At 50.5% G+C, this 14458-nt stretch overlaps 1 protein-coding gene across 1 annotated transcript in view; it reads left to right on the top strand.

Annotated features, from left to right (window-relative positions):
• The window catches only part of STRN (striatin), a 140953-nt gene that overhangs the window by 1467 nt on the left and 125028 nt on the right, over nucleotides 1-14458 (top strand). Inside the window, exons 2-4 of the mRNA XM_038771664.1 lie at nucleotides 10251-10524; nucleotides 11835-12381; nucleotides 12473-12742. Coding sequence (XP_038627592.1) covers nucleotides 10251-10524; nucleotides 11835-12381; nucleotides 12473-12742 — 1091 coding nt within the window. The remainder of the gene's footprint in view (nucleotides 1-10250; nucleotides 10525-11834; nucleotides 12382-12472; nucleotides 12743-14458) is intronic.

The raw sequence follows: 14458 nt of genomic DNA, 5'->3' as shown, positions 1-14458 counted from the left end.
GTCTTAATCCCCATTTTATAGATGAGGTCACTGAGGCCCAGAGAAGTGAAGTGACTTGCCTGAAGTCACACAGTGGAGATCTGCCTCTGTCTCCCAATCCACTTTAAGTTTCTATCCGAAAAGAACCGCTCCTATCTCGTTGCAGCAGACCGGTCTGATCTGTCAATCAATCAATCTATCGTATTTATTGAGCGCTTACTGTGTGCAGAGCACTGTACTAAGCGCTTGGGAAGTACAAGTTGGCAACATATAGAGACAGTCCCTACCCAACAGTGGGCTCACAGTCTAGAAGGGGGAGACAGAAAACAAAACCAAACATACTAACAAAATAAAATAAATAGAATAGATATGTACAAGTAAAATAGAGTAATAAATGTGTACAAACATATATACAGGTGTTGTGGGGAAGGGAAGGAGGTAAGACGGGGGGGATGGAGAGGGGGACGAGGGGGAGAGTACTCTAGTTGTCTACTATGCTGCCATGCTTCACTGAAAGAGGATGTACTTCACGGCCAATAATGTTTCCTCTTGTTGCCTTACACTGTCATCTAGCTCCCTTATTTTTATTTCCTCCATTTCAGCTCACCTCTGGCAGCTGTGGGGAGTTTCCCAGCGCAGTCAATCAATCCCTGAGTGCTTACTGAGTGCCGAGCAATCAATCGATCGTATTTATTGAGCGCTTACTGTGTGCAGAGCACCGTACTAAGCGCTTGGGAAGTCCAAGTTGGCAACATACAGAGACGGTCCCTACCCAACAGTGGGCTCACAGTCTAGAAGTCACAGTCTAATCAATCAATCAATCAATCAATCATATTTATTGAGTGCTTACTATGCGCAGAGCAGTGTACTAAGCGCTTGGGAAGTACAAATTGGCAACATGTAGAGACAGTCCCTACCCAACAGTGGGCTCACAGTCTAAAAGGGGGAGACAGAGAAAAAAACCAAACATACTAACAAAATAAAATAAATAGAATAGATATGTACAAGTAAAATAGAGTAATAAATCTGTACAAACATATATACATATATACAGGTGCTGTGGGGAAGGGAAGGAGGTAAGATGGGGGGGGATGGAGAGGGGGACGAGGGGGAGAGGAAGGAAGGGGCTCAGTCTGGGAAGGCCTCCTGGAGGAGGTGAGCTCTCAGCAGGGCCTCGAAGGGAGGAAGAGAGCTAGCTTGGCGGAGGGGCAGAGGGAGGCCATTCCAGGCCCGGGGGATGACGTGGGCCGGGGGTCGATGGCGGGACAGGCGAGAACGAGGCATAACGGTGAGGAGATTAGCGGCGGAGGAGCGGAGGGTGCGGGCTGGGCTGGAGAAGGAGAGAAGGGAGGTGAGGGAGGAGGGGGCGAGGGGATGGATGGACAGCCTGGAAGCCCAGGGTGAGGAGTTTCTGCCTGATGCGCAGAGTCTAGGAATGAAATTTAGGGAGAGCTACTTCAGTAGTACCTTGGTAGTACGACTACCACTACGATTTTCCTGAAGGCCACACTCCCGGCTTTCCAAGCCTTATTCAAACCACACCTCCTCCAAGAGGCCTTCCCCGATTAAGGCCTTTCCGCCCCAACTCCCACTTCCTTCTGCGTCAAGCTCCGCACCTGGATCCACATCCTTTGAGCACTAAAGGAATTCACCTCACCCTCAGCCCCCCAGCCCTTACGCGCCAAACTGTAATTTATTTTAACGTCTCTCCCCGCCTTCTAGGCTGTAAACTTTCTGTAGGGAAAGTCTTCTCCCCCTTTTAGACTGTGAGCCCACTGTTGGGTAGGGACTGTCTCTATGTGTTGCCAATTTGTACTTCCCAAGCGCTTAGTACAGTGCTCTGCACATAGTAAGCGCTCAATAAATACGATTGATTGATTGATTGATTGATAGGGAGGGGACGTGTCTACCAACTCTGTGGCAGAGTCCTCTCCCAAGAGGAAGAAATAGGAGGGTCTCAAGGGTGTTGGGGAGGAATTACCACCGGGACAGCCAGAAACAGCCAAGGACCCAAAAGCCCAGTTGAGGTCTAAGGGCCTGCTCTTACCATGGCAAGAGCACTGTATTAAGCTCTCAGGAGAGTACAGTCGAACAGAGTTGGTGGAAATGTGCTCCTCCCGCAAGGAGTTTCCAGTCTAAAGGGTGTCAAAAGTCAACCGTTGCGCCGCAGGAAGTATTGCTTCGATTTGGGAAGACTTGGTTTAATTTAATTTGAGAAGCAGCAGGGCATAGTGCTGCCTCCTTTCTTCCTCTCCCCCTCATCCCCCTCTCCATAATAATAATAATAATAATAATGTTGGTATTTGTTAAGCGCTTACTATGTGCAAAGCACTGTTCTAAGCGCTTGGGGGGATACAAAGTGATCAGGTTGTCCCACGTAGGGCTCACAGTCTTAATCCCCATTTTACAGACGAGGTAACTGAGGCTCAGAGAAGTTAAGTGACTTGCCCAAGGTCACACAGCAGACATGTGGCAGAGTCGGGATACGAACCCATGACCTCCGACTCCAAAGCCCGTGCTCTTTCCACTGAGCCACGCTGCTTATCCCAGCGGGATCCATCCCCCTCCTTCCCTTCCCCACAGCACCTGTATATATGCTTGTACATATTTATTACTCTATTTATTTATTTTACTTGTACCTATCTATTCTATTTATTTTATTTTGTTAGTATGTTTGGTTTTGTTCTCTGTCTCCCCCTTTTAGACTGTGAGCCCACTGTTGGGTAGGGACCGTCTCTAGATGTTGCCAATTTGTACTTCCCAAGCTCTTAGTCCAGTGCTCTGCGCATAGTAAGCGCTCAATAAATACGATTGATGATGGTGATGATAGTGTATAAGAGAGCGGGGCTAGGAGTCAGAAGGACCTGGGTTAATAATAATAATAATAGTAATGATAGCATTTATTAAGCGCTTATTATGTGCAAAGCACTGTTCTAAGCGCTGGGGAGGTTCCAAGGTGATCAGGTTGTCCCACGGGGGGCTCACAGTCCCCATTTTCCAGATGAGGTAACTGAGGCCCAGAGAAGTGAAGCGACTTGCCCAAAGTCACCCAGCTGACGAGTGGCAGAGCCGGGATTCGAACCCGTGACCTCCGACTCCAAAGCCCGGGCTCTTTCCACTGAGCCACGCTGCTTCTGGGTTCTAATCATGGCTCTGCCGCTTGTCTGCTGTGTGACCTTGGGCAAGTCCAAGCTGCTTGAGAAGCAGTGTGGCTCAGTGGAAAAGAGCCCGGGCTTTGGAGTCAGAGGTCATGGGTTCAAATCCCAGCTCCGCCAACTGTCAGCTGTGTGACTTTGGGCAAGTCACTTCACTTCTCTGGGCCTCGGTTCCCTCATCTGTAAAATGGGGATTAAGACTGTGAGCCCCACGTGGGACAACCTGATCACCTTGTATCCCCCCAGCGCTTAGAACAGTGCTTTGCACATAGTAAGCGCTTAATACCATTTAAAAATAAGTCACTTCTCTATGCCTCAGTTCCTTCATCTGTAAAATGGGGATTAAAACCGTGAGCCCCGTGGGACACGGACTGATGGAGGTTTAAACGAACTGAAGATTCAAAAAGCTGAAATGTTGTCCAACTTTGGATACCATTGAGCGTTTAAACTAGCCACAGAGAGAATTATTCATATTTTTTCAGTCCCCCAAAACCCCAGTGGTAACTGAGATCTCTCTACATCATCATCATCATCAATCGTATTTATTGAGCGCTTACTATGTGCAGAGCACTGTACTAAGCGCTTGGGAAGTACAAATTGGCAACATAAGCTCAGACATCAAGCTCAGACTTCGCCTACTGACTTCAAGGCTTTTCTTCGTTAGCATTTGCCCTCCTCAACTAATCAGTAAGATGGAATGAATGCATTGCAGCATGGCTCAGTGGAAAGAGCCCGGGGTTTGGAGTCAGAGGTCATGGGTTCAAATCCCAGCTCCACCAATTGCCAGCTGTGTGACTTTGGGCAAGTCACTTCACTTTTCTGGGCCTCAGTTCCCTCATCTGCAAAATGGGGATGAAGACTGTGAGCCCCCCGTGGGACAACCTGATCACCTTGTAACCTCCCCAGCGCTTAGAACAGTGCTTTGCACATAGTAAGCGCTTAGTAACACAGTGCTTTGCACATAGTAAGCGCTTAATAAATGCCATCATTATTATTAGTATTATTATTCTCTGGGCCTCAGTTCCATCATCTGTAAAATGGGGGTGAAGACTGTGAGCCCCCCGTAGGACAACCTGATCACCTTTTAAACTCCCCAGCTCTTAGAACAGTGCTTTGCACATAGTAAGCGCTTAATAACACAGTGCTTTGCACATAGTAAGCACTTAAAAAATGCCATCATTATTATTATTATTATTATTCTCTGGGCCTCAGTTCCCTCATCTGTAAAATGGGGGTGAAGACTGTGAGCCCCCCGTGGGACAACCTGATCACCTTGTAACCTCCCCAGCGCTAAGAACAGTGCTTTGCACATAGTAAGCGCTTAGTAACACAGTGCTTTGCATATAGTAAGTGCTTAATAAATGTCGTCATTATTATTATTATTATTATTATTCTCTGGGCCTCAGTTCCCTCATCTGTAAAATGGGGGTGAAGACCATGAGCCCCCCGTGGGACAACCTGATCACCTTGTAACCTCCCCAGCGCTAAGAACAGTGCTTTGCACATAGTAAGCGCTTAGTAACACAGTGCTTTGCACATAGTAAGTGCTTAATAAATGCCGTCATTATTATTATTATTATTATTATTATTCTCTGGGCCTCAGTTCCCTCATCTGTAAAATGGGGGTGAAGACTGGGAGCCCCCCGTGGGACAACCTGATCACCTTGTAACCTCCCCAGCTCTTAGAACAGTGCTTTGCACATAGTAAGCGCTTAATAAATGCCATCATTATTATTATGATTATTCTCTGGGCCTCCGTTCCCTCACCTGTAAAATGGGGGTGAAGACTGTGAGCCCCCCGTGGGACAACCTGATCACCTTGTAACCTCCCCAGCGCTTAGAACAGTGCTTTGCACATAGTAAGTGCTTAATAACACAGTGCTTTGCACATAGTAAGCGCTTAATAACACAGTGCTTTGCACATAGTAAGCGCTTAATAACACAGTGCTTTTCACATAGTAAGCGCTTAATAAATGCCATCATTATTATTAGTAGTATTATTCTCTGGGCCTCAGTTACCTCACCTGCAAAATGGGCATTAAGACCGTGAACCTCACCTGGGACAACCTGATTGTATCCACCCCAGCGCTTAGAACAGTCCTTTGCACATAGTAAGCGCTTAACAAATGCCATTATTATTATTATTATTATTATTATTATTATTACTGATCCACAGCTGAAACTCTTCGCTCCTTCCAAACTCCCCTTCTCACCCTTCCTTGTTGTCACCTCTTCTGTCTCCGATCTGCACACCTTTCCCCTCCCCGGGACTTCTTTCACCTTTCAATCCACCATTCCACCACTTCACGCACTAGTAAACCTTATCACGAGGTCCGAGGTCATGGGTTCTAATCCCGCCTCTGCCACTCGTCTGCTGCGTGACTTGGGGCAAGCCGCTTGCTTCTCTGTGCCTCAGTTACCTCACCAGTAAAATGGGGATTAAAACTGTGAGTCCCACGTGGGACAACCAGATTACCCTGTATCTACCCCAGCGCTTAGAACAGTGCTTGGCACATAGTAAGTGCTTAATAAATACCATAATGATTTTTAGACTGTAAGCCCACTGTTGGGTAGGGACTGTCTCTAGATGTTGCCAACTTGGACTTCCCAAGCGCTTAGTCCAGTGCTCTGCACCCAGTAAGCGCTCAATAAATACGATTGATTGATTGATAATGATATTAAAGTCCTCCTGAAATCTTCCGCTCCTGAAGCAGCGTGGCTCAGTGGAAAGAGCCTGGGCTTTGGAGTCAGAGGTCATGGGTTCAAATCCCAGCTCCGCCAACTGTCAACTGTGTGATTTTGGGCAAGTCACTTCACTTCTCTGTGCCTCAGTAACCTCATCTGTAAAATGGGGATGAAGACTGTGAGTCCCCTGGGGGACAACCTGATCACCTTGTAACCCCCCCAGCGCTTAGAACAGTGCTTTGCACGTAGTAAGCGCTTAATAAATGCCATTATTATTATTATTATTATTATTATTATTATTATTATTATTATTATTATTATTATCTTACCTCCTCCAGGAAGCCTGGCCCAATTCCTACCATACTGGATCTTCAGTTGGTTTAACCTTGATGTCACCTTGTACCTCTCTTCCCAGCGGACTTGAAAAAAGAAGATTATCAAAGTTAGTTCATTTATCTCCCGAAAAGCAGGGGGATGGAATGAGTTGCTTCAAGCCTGTGATTCTACGGTAACTTCAGCGAGGCTTGATTTTCTTCCAAGCAACACAATCGTCATCAGGCTAAGGAAATGGGGTTTAGGACGGATTATTAGGGGTGTGGACAACCGATTAGGAAGCGTGCCGAGTCAAGGAGAGGAAGAAAAGGAAAAGAGGGAGGGAAGATAGAGAAGGGAATGAGAAGTGTAGGGAAAAATGGAAGAGGGAGGGCAGGAAGAGACCAAAGTGACTGTGTCTGGAGAATCACAGAAGAGATATTTGGGGCTCTCCTAAACAGTCGGTAGTGTTTGTTGAGCACATTTTGGGCAGAGAACTGTACTAATCAATCGTATTGATTGAGCGCTTACTGTGTGCAGAGCACTGGACTAAGCGCTTGGGAAGTCTAAGCAACATATAGAGACGGTCCCTACCCAACAACGGGCTCGCAGTCTAGAAGGGGGAGACGGACGACAAAACAAAACATGGAGACGGGTGTCAAGGTCGTCAGAACAAATAGGATTAGAGCTATGTGCACATCATTAATAAAAAAAAGAATAGTAAATATGTACAAGTAAAATAAATGGAATAATTCATCTGTACAAATATATACAAGGGAAGGAGGTAGGGTCGGGGGGATGGGGAGGAGGAGAGGAGAAAGGGGGCTCAGTGTGGGAAGGCCTCCCGGAGGAGGTGAGCTCTCAGTAGGGCTTTGAAGGGAGGAAGAGAGCTAGCTTGGCGGATGTGTGGAGGGATCATGGGGTAATAATAAAAATAATAATAATAATGATGGCATTTGTTAAGCGCTTACTATGTGCAAAGCACTGTTCTAAGCGCTGGGGAGATACACGTGGGGCTCACAGTCTTAATTCCCATTTTACAGTTGAGGGAACCGAGGCTCAGAGAAGTGAAGTGACTTGCCCAAGGTCACACAGCAGACGTGTGGCAGAGCCGGAATTCGAACCCATGACCTCCGACTCCAAAGCCCGGGCTCTTTCCACCGAGCCACGCTGCTTCCCCAACTAAACTAAAGACGAACTAAAGAGTTGGGTACCCCAGGCTGGAAATCTTGGCATCATAAAATATATTAAATACGCAAATGCAGACTCGATAACTAAAACACTGTGATTTCAGAAAGTATTTCATTCTATCCATTCTCCACACTCAAATTTGCTTCTATATATTTCATCCGCTGATGTATTTTTAGCTGGCTGCCAAAATCAAGGCTACGGCTATAAATGAAGGTAACATTTCTAACTTGGAACTTTCCCATCAGGTGGCAAATTCAGAGGCCAATTAAATGAATTCCGGCAGACCTACGTTCTCACCGCTCATGTCGTTTGAGAGCTTGAACAAAAAAGATTCTGAAATTGCTATTTATGGATTTAACAATAGAGGAAAATTCACCTCTCAATCATAATTTGCTGATACTTCAGTGAAATATTTTTGAAGGGCTTCTCATAGAAAAACCTGTTACGAAGCAGCGTGGCTCGGTGGAAGGAGCCCGGGCTTGGGAGTCGGAGGTCACGGGTTCTAATCCCGGCTTCGCCGCTTGTCAGCTGTGTGACTTTGGGCAAGTCACTTCACTTCTCTGGGCCTCAGTTACCTCACCTGTAAAATGGGGATTAAAACTGTGAGCCCACGTGGGGCAACCTGATCACCTTGTATCCCCCCCCAGCGCTTATTACAGTGCTTCGCACATAGTAAGCGCCTAACAAATATCATCATTATTACATACGTTTAGCACTCTACAGCAGCGTGGCGTCATGGAATGAACTTTTAGACTGTGAGCCCACTGTTGGGTAGGGACTGTCTCTATGTGATGCCAATTTGTACTTCCCAAGCGCTTAGTACAGTGCTCTGCACATAGTAAGCGCTCAATAAATACGATTGATTGATTGATTGATTGAACCCGGGGTTGGGAGTCAGAGGATGTGGGTTCGAATCCCAGCTCCGCCGCTTGTCCACTGTGTGACCTCGGGCAAGTCACTTCACTGCTCTGTGAGCCCACTGTTGGGTAGGGACTGTCTCTATATGTTACCAACTTGTACTTCCCAAGCGCTTAGTACAGTGCTCTGCACACAGTAAGCGCTCAATAAATTGATTGATTGATTGATTTTTTGCTCTGGGCCTCAGTTCCCTCATCCGGAAAATGGGGATGAAGACTGTGAGCCCCCCCCCGCCGTGGGACAACCTGACTATCTTGTATCCACTCCGATACTTAGAACAGTGCTTGGCACATAGTAAGGGCTTAACAAATACCATCATTATGATTATTTATATTGATGCTATTCTATTTATTTATTTATTTTACAAGTGCTTATCTATTCTATATATTTTATTTTGTTAATATGTTTGGTTTTGTTCTCTGTCTCCCCCTTTTATAATGATGGCATTTATTAAGCGCTTACTATGTGCCAAGCACTGTTCTAAGCACTGGGGAAGTTACAAGGTGATCAGGTTGTCCCACGGGGGGGGCCCACAGTCTTCATCCCTATTTTACAGATGAGGGAACTAAGCCCCAGAGAAGTGAAGTGACTTGCCCAAGGCCCACTGTTGGGTAGGGACCGTCTCTATATGTTGCCAACTTGTACTTCCCAAGCACTTAGTCCAGTGCTCTGCACACAGTAAGCGCTCAATAAATACGATTGATTGATTGATTGTTGACTTGATTTGCTTTCTGTCTCCCCGCTTCTAGACCGTGAGCCCGCTGTGGGCAGGGATTGTCTCTGTTGCTGAACTGTACTTTCCAAGCGCTTAGTCCAGCGCTCTGCACCCAGTAAGCGCTCAATAAATACAACTGAATGTGTGAATGAACGTATATGATCGATTGAATAAATGAATGAATAACTATGATTTCATTCATTCATTCATTCAGTCGTATTTATTGAGCGCTCACTGTGTGCAGAACACTGGACTGAGCACTTGGGAAGTCCAAGTCGGCAACATATAGGGACGGTCCCTACCCAACAGCGGGCTCACAGTCTAGAAGGGGGAGACGGACAACAACACAACTTGTACTTCCCAAACGCTTAGTCCAGTGCTCTGCACACAGTAAGCGCTCAATAAATACGCCTGAATGAATGAATGAACACAAAACATGTCGACCCATGTCAAAATCGTCAGCACAAATAGAATTATAGCTACATGCACATCATTAGAGAAGCAGAGTGGCTCAGTGGAAAGAGCCCGGGCATTGGAGTCAGAGGTCATGGGTTCAAATCACAGCTCTGCCAATTAGCCGTGTGACTTTGGGCAAGTCACTTCACTTCTCTGGGCCTCAGTGACCTCATCTGTAAAATGGGGATGAAGACTGTGAGCCCCCCGTGGGACAACCAGATCACCTTGTAACCTCCCCAGCGCTTAGAACAGTGCTTTGCACATAGTAAGCGCTTAATAAATGCCATTATTATTATTATTATTATGATTCTCTGGGCCTCAGTGACCTCATCTGTAAAATGGGGATGAAGACTGTGAGCCCCATGTGGGGACAGCCTGATCACCTTGTAACCTCCCCAGCGCTTAGAACAGTGCTTTGCACATAGTAAGCGCTTAATAAATGCCATTATTATTATTATTCTCTGGGCCTCAGTGACCTCATCTGTAAAATGGTGATGAAGACTGTGAGCCCCCCGTGGGACAGCCTGATCACCTTGTAACCTCCCCAGCGCTTAGAACAGTGCTTTGCACATAGTAGGCGCTTAACAAATGCCACCATTATTATTAACAAAATAAACAGAATAGTAAATATGCACAAGTAAAATAAATAGGGTAATAAATCAGTACAAACTTAGGTACAGGTGCTGTGGGGAGGGGAAGGAGGGGGCTGAGTGTGGGAAGGCCTCCTGGAGGAGGTGAGCTCTCAGTAGGGCTTTGAAGGGAGGAAGAGAGCCAGCTTGGTGGATGTGGGGAGAATGAACAGTGTGGGTGCGAGCCGAAATTCGGGGCCGTTCAAAAAGCAACAGCGACAAATGAAAGCAAAACCCCAAAACCCAACCAGGAAGGCGGCCCACAGGCACGAAAGGCCCGGGCGAAGGGCTGGGCCGCCCCGGACTACATTTCCCAGCGGGCCGCGGGGCGAGGGCCCCTCCCTATTGGGCGGCAGGACTACATTTCCCATCAGGCCGCGGGGCGAAGGGCCCTCCCTATTGGGTGGCCGGACTACATTTCCCAGCGGGCGTCGGGGCGGGGGCACCTTCCCTATTGGGCGGCCGGACTCTCGCCCGGGACTCCGTTTCCCAGCGGGCGTCGGGGCAGGGCACAATCTCTATTGGGCGGCCGGACTCCATTTCATTCATTCATTCATTCATCATTCATTCATTCATCCATCCAGTCATCCATTTCATTCATTCACCCAATTCATTCATTCATTCATCAATTTCATTCATTCATCCATTTCATTTATTCATTCATCCATTACATTCATTCATTTCATTCATTCATTCATCCATTCATCCATCCAATTCATTCATCCATTCATCCATCCATTTCATTCATTCATCCATCCATTTCATTCATCCATTGATTCATTCATTCATTCATTCATCCATCCATTTCATTCATTCATCCATCCATTTCATTCATCTATTCATTCATCCATCCATCCATTCATTCATCTATTTCATTCATTCATTCAATCATATTTATTGAGCACTTACTGTGTGCAGAGTCCATTCATCCATTCATCCATTCATTCATCCATCCATTTCATTCATTCATCCATCCATTTCATTCATCCACTCATTCATCCATCCATTCATTCATTCATCTATTTCATTCATTCATTCATTCAATCGTATTTATTGAGCACTTACTGTGTGCAGAGTCCATTCATCCAATCATTCATCCATTCATCCATCCATCCATCCATCCATTTCATTCATTCATCCGTTCATTCATTCATTCATTCATTCATTTATCCACCCAATTCATTCTTTCATCCATTTCATTCATTCATTCATTCATCCATTTCATTCATTCATTCATTCGTATTTATTGAGCGCTTACTGTGTGCAGAGCACTGTACTAAACTGTGAGCGGAGCACTATACTTAGCGCTTGGGAAGGACACGTCGGCAACATATAGAAACTGTCCCTACCCAACAGCTGGCTCACAGTCTTGAAGGGGAAGACGGACGACAAAACAAAGCATATTAACAAACAAAATAAAATAAATAGAAAAAATATGCACAAATAAAATAAATAGATAAATAGAGTCATAAATACGTACAAACGCATATACGTATATGCAGGTGCTGTGGGGAGGGGAAGGAGAGGGCTAAAATATGCACAAATAAAATAAATAGATAAATAGAGTAATAAATACGTACAAACATATATCCATATATACAGGTGCTGTGGGGAGGGGAAGGAGAGGGCTCAGTCGGGGGGTAGGGACTGTCTCTATATGTTGCTAATTTGTACTTCCCAAGCGCTTAGTACAGTGCTCTGCGCATAGTAAGCGCTCAATAAATAGGATTGATGATGATGATGACACCTTCCCCATTGGGCGGCCGGACTGTCGTCCGGGACTCCATTTCCCAGCGGGCGTCGGGGCGGGGGGCGCAATCCCTATTGGTCGGCCGGACTGTCGCCCGGGACTCCGCTTCCCAGCGGGCGCCGGGGCGGGGGCCGTTCGCTATTGGGCGTCCGGACTCCATTTCCCGGCGGGCGTCGGGGCGGGGCCGGCCGGCTATTGGGCGCCCGGACTCCATTTCCCAGCGGGCGTCGGGGCGGGGGCGCAATCCCTATTGGTCGGCCGGACTGTCGCCCGGGACTCCGCTTCCCAGCGGGCGCCGGGGCGGGGGCCGTTCGCTATTGGGCGTCCGGACTCCATTTCCCGGCGGGCGTCGGGGCGGGGCCGGCCGGCTATTGGGCGCCCGGACTCCATTTCCCGGCGGGCGTCGGGGGCGTTTCGCGCGTCGGAGGTTGCCCCTCGTCGCGCGCCGTCGGCCGCCCGCGGGCCGGTGGACGGGCCTGGGCGGCGGCGGCGGCGGCGGCGGTTGGTCCCGGTCCCGCGGTCCCGGTCCCGCGGTCCCGGTCCCGGCCCGTGATGGAGGAGGCGGGGGGTCCCGGCGCGTTGTTCGCGGGGGTCGGCGCCGCCTCTCCGCCCCCGCCCCCTCCGCCGCCCCCCCCCTCCGCCCGCCGGCTCCGGGGCCGCGGCGGGGTCGGCTCCGGCCAAGGGCCCGGCTCCCGACGACGGGGCCGCGGGTCCGGACGACGGGGCCGGGGGGCCCGCGGGGGCCGGGGGGCCGGACGGGGCCGGGGTCGGGCCCGGGGGTCCCTCCGGGGGTCCCCCCGGGGGTCCCTCCGGGTCCCCCTCCGGGTCCCCCGCCGGTGGCGGGTCCCGCGGGCGCTACAGCCTCCCGGGCATCCTGCACTTCCTGCAGCACGAGTGGGCGCGCTTCGAGCTGGAGCGGGCGCACTGGGACGTGCAGCGGGCCGAGCTGCAGGTAAGCGGGCGCGGACATGGGCACACGGGCACGGGCACGGACCCCCCCCCGGGCCCCCTGCCAGCTCCCTGGCCTCCCTGCCCCCCTGGATCCCTTGCCCCCCTGCCCCCTTTTCCTCCTGCTCCCTGGACCCCCTGGACCCCCTTCCCTCCTGCTCCCCCTGCCCCCCGGATCCCCTTCCCCCCGGATCCCCTGCCCCCTAGAACCCCTATCCCCTGGGCCCTCTGCCCCCTGAATCCCCTGCCTCCTGGACCCGCTGGATCCCCTGCCCCCCTGGATCCCCTGCCCCCCTGGATCCCCTGCCCCCCTGGATCCCCTGCCCTCCTGGATCCCCTGCCCCCTGGATCTTCTGCCTCCTGGATCCCCTGCCCCCGGATCGCCTGCCCCCTAGAACCCCTATTCCCTGGACACCCTGGATCCCCTGGACCCTGGGCCCTCTGCTCCCTGGATCCCCTGGATCCCCTGCCCCCCTGGATCCCCTGCCCTCCTGGATCTTCTGCCTCCTGGATCCCCTGCCCCCCTGGATCCCCTGCCCACTGGATCCCCTGCACCCTCTGCTCCCTGGACCCCCTTCCTCGTGGATACCGTGGACCCTCTGCCCCCTGGATCTTCTGCCCCCTGGATCCCCTGCCCCCCTGGCTCCCCTGCCCCCCTAGATCTTCTGCCCCCTGGCTCCCCTGCCCCCCTAGATCTTCTGCCCCCTGGCTTCCCTGCCCCCTGGCTCCCCTGCCCCCTCTGCCCCCGGACCCCCTGCCCCGTGGGTACCGTGGACCCTCTGCCCCCTGGCTCCCCTGCCTCCTGGACACCCTGGACCCTCTGCCCCTAGCCCCCCATCCCCCTGGACCCCTCTGCCCTCTCGACCCCCCCAGCCCCCTGGATCCCCTACCCCCCGGCCCCCCCCAGCCCCCTGGATCCCCCAGTCCCCCCCCCACCTCCCTGTCCCCCCGCCCCCCTGCTTCCAGGGGCCCCCGCCCTCCCACCGCCTCCTCCCCAGACGCCCCCTCCTCCCTCCCCTCGACTTCCTTTGATAATAACAATGATAACAGTAAGTGATAATAGCAATGATAATAATACCGATAATACTAATGGTGATGGCATTTGTTAAGCCCTCGTTATGGGCCGAGCACCGTTCTAAGCGTTGGGTGATCATTGACGTTGGTAAAGCCCTTTCTGTGGGCCCAGCCCCGTTCTTAACGCGGGGAGGGGGGGCGGATGCAAGGTCATCAGGTGGGCCCACGTGATGATGCTGGTATTTGTGAAGCGCTCACTGTGGGCCCAGCACTGTTCTAAAAGTGCTGAAAGTGATGGCACTCGTTAAGCGCTCACTATGGGCCAAGCACTGTTCTAAGCGCTGGGGAGGATACAAGGTGATCAGGTTGTCGCACGGGGGGCTCACAGTCTTCATCCCCATTTGACAGATGAGGTAACTGAGGCCCGGAGAAGTGAAGTGACTTGCCCAAGGTCACACAGCAGGCATGTGGCGGAGCCGGGATTCGAACCCATGACGTCTGACTCAAGTGCTGGAAGTGATGGCGCTTGTTAAGCGCTCTCTATGGGCCGAGCACTGTCCTAAGCGCTGGAAATGATGGCGCTTGTTAAGCGCTCACTACGGGCCAAGCAGTGTTCCAAGTGCTGGGGTTGGGCGTGGGGGGTTTACAATGATGATGATGATGGCATTTGTTAAGCGCTTACTATGTGCAAAGCACTGTTCTAAGC

This window comes from Tachyglossus aculeatus, chromosome X1 (assembly GCF_015852505.1).
Source record: "Tachyglossus aculeatus isolate mTacAcu1 chromosome X1, mTacAcu1.pri, whole genome shotgun sequence".
Lineage (NCBI taxonomy): Eukaryota > Metazoa > Chordata > Mammalia > Monotremata > Tachyglossidae > Tachyglossus > Tachyglossus aculeatus.
This window is presented reverse-complemented; position numbering and strand designations above follow the sequence as displayed.